The 15,585-nt window shown below is 35.7% G+C and overlaps 1 protein-coding gene across 1 annotated transcript in view; it reads right to left on the bottom strand.

Annotated features, from left to right (window-relative positions):
• The window catches only part of LOC128551513 (uncharacterized), a gene marked incomplete at its 3' end in the record, with an annotated part of 60,296 nt that overhangs the window by 22,442 nt on the left and 22,269 nt on the right, over positions 1–15,585 (bottom strand). The window contains exon 7 of the mRNA XM_053532402.1: positions 12,101–12,197. Coding sequence (XP_053388377.1) covers positions 12,101–12,197 — 97 coding nt within the window. The remainder of the gene's footprint in view (positions 1–12,100; positions 12,198–15,585) is intronic.

Here is a 15,585-nt window from a genome sequence, read left to right as displayed (position 1 = left end):
CTTATGCATAGAGTGTGATATTAGAATGAAATAAAGATGGTTATAAGTAAAATTATTGTGCTGCCTTGTGGCCAGCTGAGCCGGCACTGCACACATATAACAAGTTATATTAACCGCACAAATGTAAATAAGCCTTGTATAAGTTGTGTATATAATAGTGCTATATTTATCAAAAATAGTAAACTACTGTATACCATAGAATACAGTCCTTGAAAGAAAACTCCCTAAACTTATGGCCTGAGCATTGGTCCCCACATTTCTGCCTTTCATTATTTATGAACTGGGGTTCAATGCACAAATGTTCCGGGTTCACACACAGAGAAAAGTGGCATATATGCGACACGTGTAGGCCTTCGAGTATTTTTAAAATATTTCTAGTGGCCTGACACATAAGTCTGTGCACATAATATTGTTTTCTGACAGTTTCTCCAGGCAGTTTTGTGGTTATTTTTCCATAGCTAGGATTTTTATTTACTGTCGTACAACCAAGCCATTTCCGACACCCTTTTTCCCCCACCGGTATAGAATTATCATTTATTTTTTGCTTAATTCTTTCAAAAATCAATTGTCTGGGTTGATGTGCCATGTTTACAAAAAATATTTTATTTGCAGACGACAGAAAATTTTAGTAATTCTACCGGGTGACAATTCTTATAGGTTATAACACACTAAATAGCCACCACTATATATTCTATATAAAATGACAAGTTTTCACAATGCTGCAATACACACCTAGACCCATTTTAAATTTCTTTAACTTACATTTTCTTGTAGAGCAACATTTATACTGTAAAAATATCCAAAGAAAAGTAGGGGTCATGTTTGATGCAAGAAAAATATTTCTGGTCAAACGGACACACCGTAATTTTTACACTGAAATGACAATCACAATTTAGGGTAGGGGTGTATGAATAAATTTCACATGTTAAATCAGTTTGGAGTCTTTTTTTAAACATGCAAATGCTACCAGTATGTCAAGTATAGGCATGCAATATGATTTCAACCAATATATAGCAATGATTTCAAGGAAAAATCCTTCTTACAGCAAAAAAAACTGAGAACTATTTGAATCCGCCATTATGCGACTACCATTTTTTCATAGGTGCTCAGGCTATTTAGTGTCGGTATGCCTTATGCCAATGACGATATCATTACATAAAGACCCCAAAGGATAGTTAAAAACGGAAAGAAATCAATTGTGGAACAAAATCTTACCTATATGCTCCAAAGTCAGCTTCCTATAAAAATATTGATCACACGTGCTACATACAATTGAATATTTTATATTATCTGACAGTATTGCAACATGGAGCAATGAGCAATACTAAGACTACTTGTGTGAAATTACTTCATTTTGGTTACTATATCTTTACGTGTATATATTCATCCATTACATTTCATTTTAGATGGTCAGCATTTTTTGAGCAATCAGGATTCAGATCTGTATAAAGACACGGAATCTGATGTCATTGCTATTAATATTCAGCCTCCTGTTCCTGTCACAGTGCATACAGAATCTCATGAAGGCTCAAAGACTTTCAAACGCCTTTCTGAAAGTAAACTGTAAGTAGATATCTTAATTGTAAGTAACAATAAAACTGGTAACCTTCTATTTGTGATGTTTAAACAGATTTGAGTTCAGGTTCAGGTTGAAAAATATTTTTGTATGAAAAATGGGCCACACTCAAGTGGTGTGAATACTAGTATGTTAAAAGATTTGTAAAAACATAGAAGCAATGCCTATCCTTAATCTTAACATATAACTTTGTTATCAATGACTTACAGATTTTATTGCATTTCTGTAAAAAATAAGATAGATTTGCCATAAAGCCATCAATTCTTATTCAAAATTGTATGATTATTTAAGACAGTATCAACTTGTGTAAATATATATGCATGATATGTATAATCCCCCAATTTAAAACCCAATTTCTTTCAGTACAATATAGATATATGTGCAAATATGCCAATTTTTGAATATTTTTTATGTTTGGTCTTCTGAAGCCTTGTGATTTTGTAAATGAGTTATTTGATCTGCTCTCTATAAAATGAAATGTCAGTGTGAACTCAGCATAATTTGCATTAATATTTATAAATTTAATGCAAACTCTTATTGCAAGTAATGGAAAAGTCAGGACTGTGACTGTTGGATATGTAACATAAAAATATTTGGTTATATTATAAGCATTATAAATACTACCCCCATGTTCTACCTTAATTATTGCAACAAACCAATGAATTTTGTGTTAAATCCATATTCCGAACACTTTGAATTTATAATTAACGCAATTTATCGTTATAGGCCTTGTACCAGACGGGTTAAGAGAAGTAGGAATGATGTCCTAGTGGATTATCAAATTTCATACTTTAAAGGAATGGTTGAACGTCAGGCATTAGAGAAGGAGTTACTGGAAGTGAAGCTCAGGATTTTGAAAGCGGCTGAAAGCAAGATGAATGAGCTAAATGCAAGAGAACTTCTAAATTTGATAAGCGAACAATAAAATTCAGTTACAAAGTTCATTACAGCATCTTTATTATTTGACCACTGATTTTCTATTTATTTATTTTCTGATTTTTATGCAAAATATTGATGCGCAATAAAATTTCAAACAGTGCTGCCATCTCTTTCTGCATCTGCTATGTCTTCATTTTCCAGGTCTACAGCTTCATCCTGGTTCCAGTCATCAAGTACAGGCTCATTCAACAAGATCGCTATGTTGAAAAGTACAACACAGGCACATACAACTGGGCAAACCTTAGATGGGGCCAGTCTTATCTGAAAAGAATAGCAACTAAACACCTGTTTTTTATATATAACAAGTAACATTCAATGATGCATGCGCATACCATATATTGCAAAAAATAAAATAAGAGTGCAATTATAGTAAAATGTGTATATGTAGCATTTGACAATTGCACGTATATATATTCGTCTGAAATCATTTGAGAACAAGAGTGCCAGAATGTCACAATATACGCCCGTCTCAGCAAATTTCTTTAAACTAGCACCTGTATTTGCAAATGGAATTTTAATTTTCTAGTTGTTTACAATGTTTTTTTTTGTTTTTTTTTTTAGAAATTATTATATTTTATTTTTCTAAGTCCACAAAAAAAATCCTTACCAGGTAGAGATACCTTAAAATACACCCAAAATTTGAAAGTAACATCAATGTTGTACCACAGAAAAGTGGTCTTGGTTTTTCCCTACAGTCAATTATAAAAAAGTTACAATGTAAGTTATTTATAGTAACAACTAAGGGAAGTTAATCTTTAAAGAGAAAAAAAAAAATAAAATAAAAAAAAAAAAAAAATTACAAGTCCACACAAAAATCCTTACCAGGCAGAGATAGCTCAAAATACACCTCAGAATTGGATGTAACATGCATGTTGTACTACAGAAAAGTGGTCTCGATTTTTCCCTACGACTTGTAATGAAAAAGTTACAATATAAGCTATTTATAGTAACAGCAAAGGGAAGTAATTCAAAAGAAGGGACCAGTGCATGACACTCCGTCTCATGATGGTGTACAATTGTGCCAAGTTACATCAAAATCCCTCCATGCATGAGTCATTCTTGTATCTGACCTTTGGCCTCTAAGTGTGACCTTGACCTTAGACCTAGGGACCTGGTTCTTGCGCATGACACTCCATCTCATGCTTGTGAACATTTGTGCCAAGTTGTATCAAAATCCCTCAATGCATGAAGAAGAAATGCTCCGGACAAAGTTTTCATTCTTGTATCCTTGACCTCCAAGTGTGACCTTGACCTTACACCTAGGGACCTGGTTCTTGCGCATGACACTCCGTCTCATGATGGTGAACAATTGTGCCAAGCTACATCAAAGTCCTTTCATGCATGAAGAAGATATGCTCCGGACAAAGTTTTCATTCTTTTATCCTTTGATCTCTAAGTGTGACCTTGACCTTAGACCTAGGAACCTGGTTCTTGTGCATGACACTCCCTCTCATTATGGTGAACAACTGTGCCAAGCTACATCAAAATCCTTCCATGCATGAAGAAGATATGCTCCGGACAGTCATTCTTGTATTTTTCATTCTTGTATCCTTTGGCCTCTAAGTGTGACCTTGACCTTAGACCTAGGGACCTGGCTTTTGCGCATGACACTCCGTCTCATGATGATGAATAATTGTGCCAACTTTCATCAAAATCCCTCTATGCATGAAGAAGATATGCTCCGGACAGTCATTCTTGAATTTGACCTTTGACTTCTAAGTGTGACCTTGACCTTAGACCTAGGGACCTGGTTTTTGTGCACGACACTCCGTCTCATGATGGTGAACAACTGTGCCAAGTTTCATCAAAATCCCTCCATGCATGTAGAAGATATGCTCCGGACAAGGTCTGTGGACGCCGCCCGCCCGCCCGCCCGCCCGCCAGGGGCGTTCCCATAATACGTCCCGTTTTTCAAACGGGCATATAAAAAGATATAACTTTTGATATCTTGTCCGCGTGACTCCATATTTCAAATGATTTAGTTAAAATTTGAAAATATAGATCTACCTAATTTCTTTATCTCAATATCATTATGACCTCCAGCTTAGCTCGGTAAGCAGAGGGCAGGTCTATGGATAGCAGGGTTGTGAGTTCGATGCCAAAACAATGTAATTACACTAAATGTTAAATATAACTTTTTACGGCCTAAAATGTTTCTATGTAAGACTTATTCAAAGATCAAATGTAAACCTCAGAATGAAGGACATGAAAATGGCGTTTCAGTTGTCCAAATGCTCTTTCTATTGTGACACGTGTCCTTGTGTGACTCTGCTGGTAACGTACTTTGCCTTCTGTGTCAGCCACAAGAAACGGGGTCATTAAAAAGGGTCTGCATTCATACCTGTATTCATTGAAAACAAGAGCTGTCTCCATAGGATGACACATGCCCCTGATGGCACTTTAAATGAATAGTTATGGCCGATGTTCGAGTTTAGGACCTTTGACCTACGGTGCTGGGTCTTGCGCGCGCATGTCGTCTTACTGTGTCACACATTTATGCGTAGTTATTTTAAAATCCATGCATGAATGACAAAGATATGGACCGGACACGCCCATCAATGCACTAACATGAAAAAAGACCTTTAACATCTAAGTGTGACCTTGACCTTTGAGCTACGGACCTGGGTCTTGCGCATGACACGTCGTCTTACTGTGGTACACATTCATGCCAAGTTATTTGAAAATCCATCCATCGATGACAAAGATATGGACCGGACACGCCCATCAATGCACTATCCCTTAATGTCTAAGTGTGACCTTGACCTTTGAGATACGGACCTGGGTCTTGCGCGTGACACGTCGTCTTACTGTGGTACACATTCATGCCAAGTTATTTGAAAATCCATCCATCGATGCCAAAGATATGGACCGGACACGCCCATCAATGCACTATCCCTTAATGTCTAAGTGTGACCTTGACCTTTGAGGTACGGACCTGGGTCTTGCGCGCGACACGTCGTCTTACTGTGGTACACATTCCTGCCAAGTTATTTGAAAATCCTTCCATCGATGACAAAGATATGGACCGGACACGCCCATCAATGCAATAACCTTTAATGTCTAAGTGTGACCTTGACCTTTGAGCTACGGACCTGGGTCTTGCGTGCGACACGTCGTCTTACTGTGGTACACATTCATGCCAAGTTATTTGAAAATCCATCCATCGATGACAAAGATATGGACCGGACACGAAAAATGCGGACAGACCGACAGACTGACAGACCGACAGACCGACGGTTCAAAAACTATATGCCTCCCTTCGGGGGCATAAAAATGCATAATTATAGCATGGAATTTGTATCGTGTTATGTGTGTGGAGATTCCATTTTTTTCTATTTTAGAACTGTCACTTGTGTAATAGCTGGTGTGACACAGATGAAGAGAAGATATTAAGAATGGATACTTTCGAAAAACAAACTGATATTTTTTTATTGTATGTATAATATCAGAGTCTTTAAATTTTGAGATATACTTTACTCGCTGTCGCCTAGTAAAACACCATCAGAAAACGCCTTGTTTTCCCATTCTAGCTTATGACATAATCCAGACGTCCTAAAGATATGACTGTCAGGACACGATCCCGGCCAACTCGCATTTACGCCGGTGAATCTTCCTGTTAGAGCAATAGATGCATACGTCATTTATATAATAAAAACATTGTGTTACACTTCATAAACGGTTCTAACATGGTCGGATTTTAAAGTCAGTAAAACATAGAAGATTTCAAGCTAGGTATATTCTTTCATAAACCAGAGAGCTATAAAAATAAATTTGCATTTTATACTTCTTTAAATAAACACTTGGTTCATGCGCGGACCATTAAGAACAATCAGGCAAATCTCTGCGTTACAGTCCGCTTTTCGGTACTTGTTGATATGATCTGTTCTTTAATGTGAACTTTCCGCTAGATACTTTTTCTTCTTGGGCGGATTAGATATCCGGACCTGGAGGTTGTCTTACCTCAAATGAATGAATTTAAATAGTACTTTTCAGTACCAAATTAAAATCAATCATTAAAATAGGTCAAAAAGTACATAACTGTGAATGGTCTATGTTTAACTGAAAAATGAAGTAACATCCATCAAATCTGTAGTACTTAATCAATATATATGTATACATTTTTTCATACCGTTCTTTATGGAGGTCAAGCCGTTCAGAATGAATTCATCTGATACTGTGTACGAGAGAAGGGAACATGAAAGTTAAGGTTCCTAGATTCTATAAGGTACTTGTGATCTACACAGACAATTGAGTGATGGATTTTATACAACGTAATTTGGGATGTATTTTAGGATATTATTAACCGTGATTGATACATTTTGTATGTGAGATTTCCAACTTAAGTCCTCACTGATAGAGCAAAGGAGTCTAATATCGACCCTCTTCTATTATCGACCCCCCACCCTTAATTGATACTTAATCACATTTATTACTAGAAATCATGTGATCATGTCATTCACTGTCATTTTTACGTCACAAATTTTCTTCATGCGCCATTTTGAATGTTTACATACAGTGTGACTGCATGAGATAAATTTCAGTGCCAACCACTACATCGTCCGTTAAGGTAGGTATCTTTCTGTTAAATCAAATTTACCGTTTTTATGGATCGAATCAGTTTAATTTTGTATTTAATCCTACTATACACATATAGAACTCATTTCTATCAGCCATTTTTGTAGTCTCTTGCAACTTCAGGAAAGATTATGTGGGGGTCGATAATAGCAGATTGAAAATATGACCTTCTGCTATTATCGACCCCCAATTAATTAAATTTATATAATTTCTTGTTGCTTTGAGAAAAGCACTTAATTCATAACTTTAACATGTCCAAAACATTGTGGAATGATACTTATTTCACTTGGGTATTGATTAAATTTTACTCGGACTTTATCATAGACTCTCAGTGTAAAATCTCAAACGTTTAACTAAAATAAAGGTATTAAATCAATATAACATTTCAATGAAACTTCAAAGTTTTGTTGTTTGTAGCATCATCTGAAGCATGTGCAGTGAAAAATCTTGATTTTATTTTTAAAATAGTGTGATATTTATTTCTAAAGTCACTATTATGTTCATTGTAAATATACTTTGTTATAGGAGAGATCGCCATGACGTCACGCATAAATACCTGTTTATCTGGTGGTGGGTAAAACAAATATTTTTGCATCGTTTGTGTATGGGATCTGAATTTTTAATTTTTAATAACTTTTTCGCTCATTTATGGATTTTAAAAATTCAAAAAGTTTTGAAATGGTTACGATTTTCATATTTTCCCATTTAAATATCTTTTTAAAATGAATAACCGTTTAAAATGACATAAGATTTTAATAGCGGCGTAGCGATCCTCCAAACTTTTTGAAAATACACTGTAAGTTAAGCGTTCATAATTAATCCATTTAATTTCGAAATTATAATCAAAAGTAATCAATAAATTGCTTATTTTATACACATTCCATTGATCAAAAAAAATATTGATATTGTGCAAAGTGGAAACTGGCAGGTACTCTAAAATGCAGCTCTCTGATTGGTCAGTTAGAAACCCTAATGTTCTGTGATGACTCATGATAAAGTTATGAATGCACATTTTAGTTGATCACAAGGATTAAAAATCTCCTAAAATAAAAAGAAAAACAGCGCAGAGTCTCTGAAAGTTCGTCATAGTCTGATGTTTCTATCATTTATGATGATAGTGACAGTTATGACGATTTTGATGATTCCTCTGATGGACAAAATCATGATGGACAGTGCAGACAGCTTAGACCAGCTTAGACCAATGTCAGGGGTGTGGTCAGTCTAATGGGAAGCCAAATGAGTGAAAAGGCTGTGACGAATGCCCAGGAAGGTGGCACATTAAATGTACTAAGCAACCAGAACTTCACTTGTTGACTCCAGAGGACTTAAAAAAAGTTAATTTTAAATGTATAAAAATTGAGTGCTAAAATATGTTGTTAAGGCTGTAGATAATAATGGATAATCAACTTTGTTTGAATGTTTGAATTATTTATCTCTTGTGTGTGGCTAATGTTATATTACAAATAACTATTATCTAACATTTACAATTTGTCAGTCAAAAGACCAAATATGAAACTGTGATAGTATGAAAGACCAAATTTATAAATAAAAAAAAAAACACACATGAAATAATATTTTCCATGAAATCGTAGTAAAGTTATGCTTTGTTTATATGCTCAGTTGCGTAATTTCAAATTGCAATTATGACAATAAAGGACAAATAAAAATTTACTTAATATTAAGTTAATAATAATATTATGCTTGATTTTCAGTGTTTTCAAATTTAAAAAAAACAACTAGGGGGTCGATAATAGCAGAAGTGGGTCGATAATGGCAGACACATGTCACGAGACAGAATATTAGACCATACCGTATTCTGTAATGTAACAAGTGTTTTTATTGGTTGAAATCGACCAATGATAGTTTGTCTCAAATATATGTGTCACTTTGTCTCCGAAAGTGAAAGTAAGAATATGTACGATAGATTATGGTCTTAAGGGGTCGATAATTGCCTCCTTTGCTCTAGTTACACTTAAGTACTTAGCATTTTAGTAGTTTGTAAGTCATGGTTATATAACTTATAGGGAAAGGTGATGGTTTTTCTCCTTTTTTTTTGAAATTCTAATCACTTCGCACTTATCAGGATTAATTAAACTCCTTGGACCATGTCTTTTCCCACAGTTCTTATTTATGGAGGTCCTGCTGGAGAGTGTCACAATCATGCATGGTATCAATAGCGAGGTAAACTATTGTGTCATCAGCAAAAAGTCTTACACTGCTTTTAAGTGAGTCGGACAGGTCATTGATATAAGTAAGGAAAAGACAAGGCCGAAGGACAGATCCTTGGGGTACCCCTGACATTACAGGTAGAACATCTGATTGGTGGCCTTCTACAATCGGTTTGACGTTTTTGATGGAAAGATTTTATCCGCATGACAGTTTTTCTGTCAATACCTTATTTAAATAGCTTATATACCAAAAGATTGTGGTTCACTTTATCAAACACTTTTTTAAAATCCATTACAATGAGATCTGTCTGTTTACTAGCTTCGAATATCTTGACTGAAAGCAATTAACTGGGATTTGCAACTGTGCTTTGAGCAGAAACCGTGTTGGAAGGGATTAAGCAAGTTTTTATTATCTAGATGATTCATAATATATGATACTAAGATGTGTTCCATCAATTTGGATGCAATGCAAGTAAGAGAGATGGGCCTGTAATTGATAGCTTTGCTGCGAGGGCCTTTTTTGTATACAGGGTACGGATAGCTGTCCTCCAGTCTTGTGGCACACTGCTAGTACCAAGTGAAGACACGAAAATTTTAGTCAAATATTAAGGGGAAATTTGTAGGCTTATTTCTTTTATGAGTCTTGGTGATATTTTATCTGGGCCTGAGGCCTTGTGAGGATTTAGATCTATAAGCAGTTTTAGTACCCCTTATGAAATGGTCAAAAAGCTGTGAACATGCTACGAACATGCTGTGAACATGCTGCAAACATACCTATTCGCAGGATATTCACTGCTACCACGATCATGCTGCGATTGGTTTGATACTAGTTGAATCGCGGGATATTCGCAGGAAGACCAATGATCACGGCATGTTAGCGAGAAGAACTTAGAAGATTATAATCTTTTAGTAAACAGTTACTGAACAGTTTTTACAAGAGCAGGTAATTGTAGATCAATTAATTTGTAATATTATCTGTAAGGTCACAGTATGAGTCTGATAAGTTAATTACAACCAGATATCCTGGACAGGTTTAGAAGGAAATCTGTTTCTATTAAAAGTGTTCGCGGCATGTTCGCTGGATATTTGCGGAATGATCGCAGCAAGTGTTTGTGGCAAACTATAATATTTCCGTAAGGGACCCTTCATTTTCAATTGTGATATTAGGCATGACATCTTGTGAGGATTGAGTTTCCCCTAGTTCCGGCTACCATAATTTAACTGGCGCTGTTTTCAATTTCTGATGGTCGTGTCCATTAAGAGATCCATAACAACATATAAACATCCCTAAGCTGATTTTAGCTAGGTTTCCCCATATTCAAATACATATTCAAATACTGATAATTCAGACAAAAATTTCAGACTTAAAAAAAAAAAAAAAAAAAAAAATAAAAACCGACTCAGATTGTTTATTTAAATTATTAACTTTCTTTGTTGGACATGTATGTGTTATTCTATTAGAAATCAGTTTTGCTACTACAAGTTTGGACTTGGACGTGACGAAGACAGCTGTAGTCAAAAGTTATCGCGCTGCCCCGTAACGTCCTATTATTTGGACTAATGGAGGTCCAGCTATTCGTTTCACCTTGATATGTTCATTTTATAAATATTTGATGCAATATACACATACATGTATGAGCATGTACAATTATTTTCAGTCGGTATTGGTGGTTTACATGACTTTGTCTCCGGGGCCGTATTGTCAGCCAGCTAACTATAGTTTCCAGGACCGTATCATAAGTCCGATTACTGTCATTTAGACTCCATGTTGTAAGCGGTTTTGACCTACATCAAAAGAGGAAATCATGATTTAAAGACGATATTTACCTTTGTCATCACAAACTGCTTGGACTGAAATACTATGAAATCCTTTTCTGTTGACGTAGGAAGCTTCATCGCCAGCAGGAGCCTGTATCCTTACGTGTGTTCCGTCGATACAACCTATCACGTTTGGGAAACCAGCTAGCTGGTAAAATCCAGTAGAAATCTTTTTCTTTTCATCTGGAGTGGGCCATGATACGAAGTCTTTAAAGTGGCCCAATAAAGCATTGGTCACACTATCTACTGCCCGACTGACGGTCCCTTTGTTGAAGCCCATAGTATCTCCTATTACTTGGTACATTGAACCAGTGGCAAAAAATCTCAATGTAATTAAAATTTGTTGCTTAGGTGACAAAGCACAACTACGATGTGTGGGCCTCTTGAGGTCATCTAACAGTAAATTTTCAAGATAATTTATACCGTTATTTGAAAAGCGGTACCTCTCCAACATTTCATTGTCGTTTAGGTTCTGTACGTGGGTCGTGTGCCTATATTCACGTTGCTTTCGCACATTGACAAACAAAGCGGCAGCCATCTTGGAAAGCTCTGTTAAATTTTAACGGAGCTCCAAAGCTTGATTAGTTTAACAGGAGAATCTTCTGTTAAAACTAATGTTTAATTCATTCGTTAAGTTTGAGCAACAGAATTTAACATAACGATTAAATTTAACGACTCGTTATCAGATATAACAGGCCGTTAAATTTAACAGCCTTTCGACCAACAACCGGCCCCAGACTGTCAGCAGACTGACCTCCAGAGCAACAACATCTATATGAAAAGCATTAATATACATGTTCCGCTGTGTTACCAGTGCTGCTGGTCTAGAGGTTACAATGTACTTTGTGAATAACATCTGCAAAAAAATATTGTTCATCTAAATATCATGGAAATACAGCACTTTGACAGAGGATTAAAATTCAACCACTTGACACTGGCACAATGATTATTCATGATTTCACATTAAATACTTCTTAACCTAAAATAACAATGCAGAGAAATAAGCAAGACAGACAGTACATACTGCGGAGGAAGTTTCCAGGGCTGGAGTATCAGTGTCACTATCAGGATCATGATCAGCAGTCTCTCTACTGTAGTACTCTTCTCTCTCTAATGTCTTTCTACAAAATTATGAAATTAAAACTTAATACTTTTTGGATTTCAATAGATAAAAGTAAATAAAAAGTAGAATGTGTCTGTAGGACACAGGGTGTGCCCCTACTGGTATATTTGTCACAAATACTGTAAATCTAGAAATGTTCGCAGATACTATATCTCGCGTTTTTCAAAACTTGGACATTTTCGCAGATACAAATATTCACGGAATCATATCCATCGCGAATCCCGGGAATATGAAATCGCAAGCGAACAAATTTAGTATACTAAGGTAAGTATCACGGCATAGTTGCATTTATAGTATTCTCGAAAAGTCCCTTAATTATAAATGGTACAGTGAAACACCGCTCGCTCGAGCATCGATGACTCGAGCACCCGGGCCCGCTCAAGCAATTCATGTGGTCCCGGCCGATTTCCTTCTATTTTCTATGTGAAATTACCATGGCTGGGTCGAGCATCGATAACTCGATCGCTCGAGCATGACACCTGGTCCCTGTGTATTAATTTACTCTTTGTTGCTTATGGCAAACTCGAGCAGAGGTGTCAAAATTTTTCACACCTTCGGCGGTTAGAATGTATCGGTTAATTTAAAATTTTCACACGTCGTGAGAATTGCATGGTCTATTCCCCGACTATCTTAAATGTTTGTTTGTCGGTATATTTGATCAGATAATGAGATTAATTACTGATGAAAGGTGGAAGAAAAATTTTATTGATCAAAATTGTTATTAGTTATTACTTTTTTCTGTGGGATCGAGAAGATAATTATGAGATCTTAATATTTTAATCAACAGTTGTTTGCATGTAAATAAAGGACATATGATATGTAGCCTTTTCATACAACTGAGATGATAATTATGAGATCTTAATTTGGAGAAGAAAATTGCGAATTCGATTACAGTATTTCAAATAAAAAAAAATGTCTTGTTTCTTCACATGTGCCATTTACGATCTATCATAAATAACGTTTGTAATATATTTTTTTTTGAAAATGTCACGAGTGTGTTATTATTACACACCACTGTTTCCTCTGCAAATGGTCTCGATGACAATTGGTAAAACAAACTTCAATTTTCTTCGTATGTTGGTCAATGTTTGGGTCGCTCGAAACCATGGATAACTCGAGCATTTTGCTCATCCCCTTGCGACCTCGAGCGAGTGGTGTTTCACTGTACTAGAATTTGAGTTATTAAAGTGGATTATTTATGACTCCTGTAACAAATATTAATTTAAAAAATATTAACACTGACAAGAAAACATAAATTGCATTAAACTACAATATTCAAAGAAGTTGGAAGGATTAACGTCAGTGTCCAGGCATGTGTAAGAACAGAACCATTTTATAGCAATCTATTTAAGCTGAAGCTAGAAGCTTTCGCGTTTCTGTTAGATCAAAATTTTTTGCGGCTATTTAATTTCACAGAAATGACCACTCGCAAAAGGCGCTAATTTAAGAAGCCCGAAAACAATTCTAGGTTTACAGTGTGGGGCAATAATTCAAATGTTTGCAATCTTAAGGGGGTATAGCCTCAACAAACATTTTATATAAAGGATTCATTATTCTAGGCCATATATTTTTAAGCTATGAGCATTACAAACAAATAATTGACTATTTCAAGGGTCATAACTCTGTAATTAGCGCTAAGATTCTCAAGAAGAATGCCAAGTGTGCAAGGTCATATGATCAAGACTCGTGCAAGGTTTCATGAATTTATATCAAATACTTTTTGAGCTAGGCATGCCATTAGATGTAAATGTGCAGTTTTGACTATTTCAGGGGCCATAACTTTAAAAATAAGTGGTGGAGTCAGCCAAACAATCAGATGTGCGCAAGTTTATATCATAATAAAGACTCATGCAAGTTTTCATCAATTTATATCAAATACTTTATGATATGAGCTAGGAGCATCGCAAGGTGAAAATGTGCATTTTTGACTATTTCAGGGCCATAACTCTGGAAAAAGGGGGCGGTCAAACGAAAAATAGGAGATGCGCAAGTTTATTTAATGACAAAGAGTTATGCATACTTTTTGAGCTAAGCACATCACAGGGTGAAAATGTGCATTTTTGACTATTTCAGGGGCCATAACTCTGGAAATAGGGGATGGAGCCAGATGAAAAATAGGAGATGCACAAGTTCATATCACGATAAAGGCTCATGCAAGTTTCCATCAGTTTATATGACATACTTTTTGAGCTAAGCATGTCACAGGGTGAAAATGTGCATTTTTGACTATTTCAGGGGCCATAACTCTGGAAATAGGGGATGGAGCCAGTTGAAAAATAGAAGGTGCACAAGTTCATATCATGATTAACACTCATGCAAGGTTTCATCAATCTATATCAAATACTTTTTGAGCTAGGTGCATCACAAGGTGAAAATGTGCGTTTTGATTATTTCAGGGGCCATAACTCTGGAAATAAGGGGCGGAGGCAGACGAAAAAAGACTCATGGAAGGTTTCATTAATTTATATCATATACTTTTTGAGCTAGGCGCGTAACTAACTTCGGACGGATGCACGAACAAGACCGAATCTCTATGGCCCCACCACTCATAAAGGGGAGGAGGAGGTGGGGTGGGGGCACAAAAAGCACGAATAAGCTAAAGATTTTTTCTCTGACCCCTAGAGTATAACTATCAAAACTCAACATTCTGCAATAGGTACTACTAATATTATGTTGTATATATGCAGTGACTTAAATAAAAAGACTTGAGAATAACTGACTTTGAACCAAATACTGAGAGGTATGTGATCAATGGCATTTGGTAACTGATGCTGACCAACCTACAGACCAACCATGAGCAAAACAATATACCTAATCTTCTCTGAAGGGTGCATCATCAACTTCAAGCCCTTATTATTTACTTTAACTTTAAATAATTATAGAGATTATCTCCTTCCCAAGCATTGTTTAAGGATGACTACCCGTAATAGGCCTCAATTTCACCAAAAGCGTACATACGACTTGATAATGTATGCTCTGAAAATGTCAAATGACAGAAGTAAGGTGCATATTGACAAGTTATATAGTGACAGAAATTCTAATAAATTTCCTTTAGATTACCTCCCCTGATAATTTTGGTTTTTCATGAGTTATCTCGCCTGAAAACTAGAAAATAATAATTTTCTCTACGGGGAATTTTAGATTTCATTTTTATATTTGTATCAGAAGCATATAATGCAGCTTTCTACCGCAAAATTTTCTCGAAACTCAAGTTCAAAGTCTCATAATTAAAGAAATTCTATATTTCCCATAGGCATCAATGTTAACTTCAATACTGATTATCTCTCCCAAAAATGATAAAATTCGAAAATTCTCTTGGTGAAACGTTTTTAATTTTGAATGTCTTTACAGTGACCAAATTTCATTTAAATGTTACCATCCAGTTA

This window comes from Mercenaria mercenaria, unplaced genomic scaffold (genome assembly GCF_021730395.1).
Source record: "Mercenaria mercenaria strain notata unplaced genomic scaffold, MADL_Memer_1 contig_1198, whole genome shotgun sequence".
Classification (NCBI taxonomy): Eukaryota; Metazoa; Mollusca; class Bivalvia; order Venerida; family Veneridae; genus Mercenaria; species Mercenaria mercenaria.
This window is presented reverse-complemented; position numbering and strand designations above follow the sequence as displayed.